This window comes from Sturnira hondurensis, unplaced genomic scaffold (genome assembly GCF_014824575.4).
Source record: "Sturnira hondurensis isolate 20B ecotype Veracruz unplaced genomic scaffold, ASM1482457v3 Scaffold0005329, whole genome shotgun sequence".
In the NCBI taxonomy this organism is placed as follows: domain Eukaryota; kingdom Metazoa; phylum Chordata; class Mammalia; order Chiroptera; family Phyllostomidae; genus Sturnira; species Sturnira hondurensis.
Genome location: NW_028077960.1, coordinates 6,051,220 through 6,058,540, shown reverse-complemented (window position 1 = coordinate 6,058,540; position 7,321 = coordinate 6,051,220). Strand labels below are relative to the sequence as shown.

Sequence of the window (7,321 nt, the reverse complement as noted above, 5' to 3'; positions counted from 1 at the left end):
AATAAATAAATATTTTAAATATAAAAATTAAAGAATCCAAACACTGCTTACATAAACTCTGCACATTCACCTGAAGAGCTAAGAGTAAACCCAGTCCTGCCTTCCCGCTGCTGTCTCCACACTGAGGCACCGCCACAACTCCATGGGCGGGGGGGGGGGGGGTGCTGCCTGACGGCCCTGTGCCTTTGCTATCACACCTGAGCGGGCTCAGCGGTCTGGTTCCCAATGTTCAAAGATGACTGTAAACGTACACTTTGCAATTAAAAAACTTGGCAGAAATAATTCATTTGTTCAGTTTATTTGCTAATAGTCAAATTAGTAATTCTCAATGTGAATGGTAAACAAAATTAATAAAAATATCAAAACATAAACTTTAATGAGATGTAGTTAATACAAATGGTTGGTTACAACAGAGCATTTACTATAAACATGTCCAATTTTATTTATTATTTTCTTACTAACTACATTCTTAAAGTTTACTATATTATTGCACTTTTGTCTAGAATCTTAAAGAGCTATTTTCATGCTATTTTGCAAGAAAGTTGCTTTTCACATTATTAATCTCATTAGTGTGATTTTCCTATAAATAAGTACAAACATTTGGAGGATGTATGTGTAATGAGTGCTTGGTTATTATAGTTGCAAATATCAACATAATTGCTAAAAAACTCTAAAATTTTTGACTCTGAAAAATCTACCATACCATTTATACTTCTCTACATACTGCAGCAAGGAACGTCACCACAAGTGAAAATTAAGGTACTGTTCTGGAGATTACGAGGCAATTTTATTATAAATTCCTGATATATTCTACCCTGGCCTGTTCTTAATCTAAATGTAATTCAGCACTGCAAACCATTATGAAAAGAAATTTATTTTAAAAGGCATAAAAGTTACTTGTGTAAGAAAAAAAATTCTGTAATTCCAAAAGAAGTCAAAGGCACTCACTCAAGTTACTTCAGTAAAAATGAACTTGGCCAGCCAAGTCACAACGCATTCCTCGAAACTGTATCGGTCTCCTGGCTCCGACTGAAGATCTGAGAGATCTTTTGATCCACTTGAAAGTGGCCACCGACCAAATTAATTTCTCTGAGAGAAATCTTTAAGCAATTTTTTCAGCCTAACCCCTCTTCAACCCCACTCAGATGGCTCAGGTTTTATTAGGGATGCAAGGTTTAAACGTACGTGGCCAGTCCTGGGCAAAGCATTATACTGTTTGCCTGACTGTAAAGTTAACACATATGGAAGGTCAGATTTGAACTGATATTAAAAAAACTCAATAACATACTCATCTAATTGTTTAAAACCTGTTGATGGAACAAAATATATTTTATTTCAATTATACCAGTACAGGAAGGCTCAGAAAAGCCATGCAGCTGCAAGAGAACGCTCAGCACCAGCAGGCGAGGCGGACACTGTGGGCCGGCGCCGACCCTAGCACACAAGCCCCTGCCGCATCTGTATGATCTGGAGTAAGGCCGCCTGCACGTCTTCATCCATGTGACCCTTGAGACAGAGAGGAAAGGGGAGAAAGAGTTCACGTCATCTTCATTTACACAAGAATTCTGGCTAAAGATTTGAGGCTTTATAATAGGGCCCAACTGGTTGTGATTCACCAAGTGCCCAAACCTTACCACCCTGGTCGTATTTCTAAAGGATTCATTGGGAAATGGAGTAGAGCTCCATCGTGGAAACAAAGAAACTCATTTTAAAAGTTGTTTATACCAGTTGCTCTTAAAATCTATTACCAGAAAACAGACACACTTCTCTTTTACAACAGCTTGGAGAATAAGGCACAGCATGAGTTTATAAATGAGCAAAGTAAACTGCAAGGAAATTTTTATTCTTGCTCCTGCTGAGAGGTTTTTTTTAATTAGAAAGGTTATTAATGAAAAATCCCCATATTTTTATATTTCACACAAATAGAATCATACATGTAATTTTGCAACTTGCTTTTCAGCTGGTGTCATAGGAATCTATCCCAAGTTAATTCCCTAATTATTTTAAAATACTGTATAACATACCACTGTATGGATATATCATAACTTCTTTACCCATTCCCCCAATCATGGGCATTTTAAGGTGTTTCCAATATTTATGAGCAGATTCCTAGAAAACAAATTGATGGGTGAAAAAGCAAGCTCAGCCCTGGCCGAGTGGCTGAGCTGTTTGGAGCATCGTCTTGTGCACCAAAAGGTTGTGGGTTCAACTCCTGGTCAGGACACACACCTAGATTGGGGGTTTGACCCCTGGTTGGGGTGCGTATGGGAGGCAACCAACTGATGTTTCTCTCTCTCTCTCTCTAAAATCAATAAGCATGTCCTCGGGTGAGAACTTAAAAAACAAGTGAACTCAATTTTTAATTTTGCTAAGCACTACAAAATTTCCTTCTATAGAGATTATAAGTTTACACTCCCAACAACAGGGGGTACGTGCCTACTTCCCACAAGGCCCTGGCCAACAAACGCTATGACCCAGCACCTTGTTTAACATTGACCAATCCCATGAGAGAAAAATGGTACCTCCCTGTTCATTTCCATTCCCCCCATTACTGGTCAGCTTGAGATCTTCTTGGCCATTTACTCACATATTTAGAAAGAAACACTTCAAACTTAAAAAGATGGCAAGCGGGTTGATTAATTGCAAGTCAATATGTGAGTTTATTACAGTTCCCCCTTCTTTTTCTTTGCTGGAGCACTTGAATAGGTTTCAGCATAATGCTTCCTATTAATATAAAAAGTTCTGCTTCCAAAATCTGTTTCTCTAACAGCAGGGTGTTTAAATTTCAAACATTAGCCATAGTTGACTAAACTGAATTTCTTAGTTAACTTTATGATGCCAGAAGGTAAGACTATTTCAGATGCCAGCTGCTTCCGTTATGTTTCATTAGGAGTCAGCAGAACAGTTTCAGAAGCTTGTTAGTTGGCAGTGTCTCTTGAAAGAGCACGCTCTCCCTCCCTCTCCAACACAGATCTACATACTTGCCCACTACTCCCCTCCTCCACTTCCCATCCTGGCCCCTCAACAGCCTCTGCAGTAAACTCTCCATCTCCAGCTCATCTCCTACCTACTGAGAGAAGGGAGCCCGAGGCATTTTCTATCATCGCATTCATTCTCTTCCATTGGTTTCCCATTCATCTCCTATAGAACAAGCCAGCTTTTTTCTTTTAAGAATTCTATGCCGTGGTTTCTTCCTTTTTATTATTTTACCCAGTTCTTTTTTTAAAATGACTTTTCTTTGAACTTTGCTTCAAATACCTTTTTTTCCCCCTTTTAACAGTGTGGCCTGACACACTCCAAATCCAAACCAATCCATTTATGTCTCACCTGCTATTCTAACATAGTCTCTTTCAGTGCATATTCCTGGAAAATCCATTATGAGAATTTTGGAGATGCTGATCACAGGGTTTCTACAGAGCATTAAGGGTAGTATCTTTCGTATGTTAAATATTTTCTTAGTGAGATTTATTTTTTTCTAAATAGAGCTTTCTCACTACAAACCCAAAGAAGGGAATTCTTAATCTGATGCTTCACTGAGTTTAAGACTCAATACATAAGTATTATTGATAATCTCCTAACAGAATCAAATTTTCCCCTTAAATTACTGTAATTCTGGGCACACCTTACTTGTCATTTTTTACTCTGACAGTGTTCTCTACATTTCGGAGAAGTACTCCCGCGCCACCAAGAGACGAAGCAGCCTGTCCCGCTCTGTTACACCGCGTGTGGCCAGCAACACCATCAGCGTGTGCTGCTGTTGTGCACTGCAAAACTGTTAGAACACGGGTGACAAGCAAATGGCGCTAACACTAAATTTAACATGCTGTGTTGCCGTATAGCTTTGTACACTTTCCTGGGAGATGTGTAAGCCGCGGTTAAAAGAAACAATTGTTTTTAACTAAGTGCATGGGGTACACCTACTTTAAACATACACTTACTTGAACATAAAAAATTATTTTCTCTAAATAATATCCCTCGCAAAGGAGAAACTGCTCTTTACCTGTGCAGCACTGAGAAGGTGTGTCCGGTAAATTGCAATTACTTCCTGGTGCTGTCTGTCAGCATCCTAGAAATGTGGAAAGACAGGCAGATCAGCATTACCAGCATTCGTGTTTTGAGACACATGGAGGCTCATGACACTGCTGTCCTTGGGTCTGAGGCTACAAATCTGCAGTATTATAAAAGTGCAGCTCCTGCTGCTTGTAACAAACCACCGCGGACCCACCCGTGCACAACTCCACAGCATAACAATAGTGTGAACTTTTCTCATGGCTCTGTGGGAACATCCACAGTGAAAGCAACCCTACTTATCCCCAGTCACACGAAATTATTGCCTTACTTTACACCTAATGCTAATAAATAATATGGACACTTAACAACTTATGCTTTAGATTACTGCGAAGTGTCTCTCGTCCCCATCTCTAGACTTTATTCCCTATCATGCTTTGGGGGATAGAGGAAGATCTTTCCTCATATCATGTTTGGCTTAAAAGCCTTGGGTGACACCTCATTACATATAAGAGAGAATCTAGGCCCTGGCTGGTGTAGCTCAGTGGATTGAGCGCGGGCCTGCGAACAAGAGGATCGTGGTTCGATTCCCAGTCAGGGCACATGCCTGGGTTGCAGGCCAGTTCCCTGCAGGCCAACTCCCAGCAGGGGACGCACGAAAGGCAACCATACATTGATGTTTCTCTCCCTCTCTCCTTCCCCTCTAAAGATAAATAAATAAATAAAATCTTTAAAAAAAAAAAGAGAGAGAATCTAAAATCACCTGCTTGGTTCTCAATAGGCTCCACGATTTGGCTGCAAATACGGCTCCTGTTACTGGTCAGGCTGGTCAGCCTTCTACTGCACCGGGCCGGGCCACTCGCATTCCACCTCCACGCCTTGCTTCACGCTGCTGCCTCTGCCTAGAGGTTCTGCTTCCCTCTCACCTACCAAAGCACCACCGACCCTACAAGCTCAGCCCTTCCCCTTTGAAACTAGCTCCCGCCACACCAGCAACCATTCCTTCCTGGGACTTGATCATCACTTAGAATCTGGGACTATACTCACAACTCTATGTCTGCTCTTTTTTGTCATTACTTTTGTTGGACCTATACTTTGCCCCTAAAACTACCCAGAACTCCCCGGGGACCAGACTGCACACTCTTTTTGTCCCCGACAGTGTTTAGTACAATGTCACGAACATAATAAATAAGCAAATATTTCCGATTACTGAGGGACTACCATATCCCTTTGAGAAGACCCAAATCAGCAATTTTGACAGGGTGCTACTGGCCTATAGTGTTATAAAATGGCTACTTAAAAATAACTTTTTTTCTACTCAAAAATAATTCATAGCCAGTTCCTATAGAGTACAAACATATTAGCAACAATTTACATTTGACCGGGCTATGTTTTACTTGGTGCTTCCATGCACATAATTTCATTCCATTAACAGACAAACAATCAGTTCTTCTTATCCTGTTTTATGGATGAAGCAGCCACTGCAAAGGGAGATGCCCATGTCACTTGCTTTTAAAGGTAAGGCTCACAACTGAACCCCCTCTTCAGCTCTAAATCCAGACGTTTCCTTTAATATATAAAGGGGATATATAGCCTTATAGGTATTTATATGGAATATAGGCACCTATATGAATATATATATCCCGATGTTTTCTTTTAATAAATAATGATATAAGGTATAAGGCCATGGGAAGGCCTATCTCTACTTGTAAAGATAAAAGAGTGTGAGAAAATTTCCTTTCAGTTGAGTGGACCGAGACTTTAGAGAGTGTGCCGCAGCTGGAAAGGCACCAGATTCGGAGTCAGTGCACCCCAGGGTCGAATCCTAGCTGTACGGCTCCAGGCATCAAATATTTTCATCTTTGTTTCCTTAACATGGAATGTTAAATGGGGGGGAATAAAGCCTTGTGAGGTTGTGATGAAGATATAGTTTAAAGTATGTAAAATGTGTAGTGTAGTGACTGGCAGATAGTAGGCACCAGATAAAGTATATTATACCACTAGTGTAAGTCACTTTTAGCAAAAATGATTACATTCTTGGATCTGAACACAGCCACAACTCCATCTGACTTCTCAATCGGCTTTTATAAACCAACAAGCCGCCGTGCCCCTGCACTGGCAGCCCGAGGCCCGAGGCCCTGGTACTCACAGCCAGCTGCTGCTGCAGAGACCGCACTTGGTGCTGCAGAGTGTCAATCAGCTGGCTCTGTCTCTTGCTCGGACTCCCGCTCGCGTAGGTAAGTTGTGAGAGGCCATTCAGTGCCTGTTTTAGTCTTTCTACATCATTAAGCAGCTCAGTTATCTTATTGGGAAAAGAAAACAAGTTGTGGGAGAAACGTGCATTACTCCTTTACAATGAACACCTTGACACAGTATACACAAACATATTTCTTGAATTATATTCCTCAGGAATTCCTTACGAAAGCATTACAAAATTAAGAACGAATATGACATATGCCCTAAGATGTGAGCGTGACCCCAGTGTTCTTGTTTTTAGGTAACACAAAAGTACCTGTGAAGCTACACAGACTATCTTCCAGGTCGTCTGAACGAGAGAGGAAGGTAGAGGTTTTCTCCAAGAATGTTTGAGAGTAAAAAAGCCTGGCTCCTGTTCCTCCAGCACTCACTCACGTGCCCTGTGCCTCTCAAGAATGGTGGGTTTTACACTGCTTTGTCTTAAAGAGGGAGAAACCAGGGAGGCTGTTTAGAATAGCACAGAGGAAGGCTTTAGGGCTTTAACTTCGGCAGATCTGATGCTTTATCAGCTGTGTGAGCTGGGCTGATTGATTTCCTTTTTTTTTTCTAAGCCTTAATTTCATTATCAGTGAAAGGGGGAAAATCTTTCACAGTTAAGAAAATCAAACATTACCATAAAGATATGCATGCCTGGTACATAATACACACTCAATTCATGGCAATGATTCTAAGTAGAAATTAATAACTTGCTATGATGGTATATTATTATACTCATAACCACCTTCCCAACAAGCAGGGAGGACTCAGATTCCGGGGCATCTGTGTGGATGTGTCAGGTTAGTACCTGCACCTACCCCAGGGCTGGGCTGCGTCTCCTCTCCCCAGGGCTGCGCCCCCTGCCCTGAGCACAGCACCCAGCATGTGAAAGGCATTTAACAATTATCTGCTGAACCGATAAAACTGCACTCAGTCCCCCTGAGTTCTCATCGTTACACTACATACTTTATGCAACTGCCACTTCTGCAAATGTCGTTGAGCTCCTACTCTGTAAATTATACTGTGAGAGTGGATGATAAAAAGAAAAGGTGAGTCGTAATTTTTCTTAACAATTGGTTGC

At 41.1% G+C, this 7,321-nt stretch overlaps 1 protein-coding gene across 3 annotated transcripts in view; it reads right to left on the bottom strand.

Annotated features, from left to right (window-relative positions):
- Nucleotides 1–279: 279 nt before the first annotated feature.
- The window catches only part of UACA (uveal autoantigen with coiled-coil domains and ankyrin repeats), an 89,177-nt gene continuing 82,135 nt past the window's right edge, over nucleotides 280–7,321 (bottom strand). For all 3 annotated transcript variants that reach the window (XM_037047164.1, XM_037047165.1, XM_037047166.1), the window contains exons 17-19: nucleotides 6,158–6,310; nucleotides 4,001–4,066; nucleotides 280–1,506 (exon numbers count right to left, since the gene is read on the bottom strand). In XM_037047164.1, coding sequence (XP_036903059.1) covers nucleotides 1,435–1,506; nucleotides 4,001–4,066; nucleotides 6,158–6,310 — 291 coding nt within the window. In that variant the 3' untranslated portion in view covers nucleotides 280–1,434. The remainder of the gene's footprint in view (nucleotides 1,507–4,000; nucleotides 4,067–6,157; nucleotides 6,311–7,321) is intronic.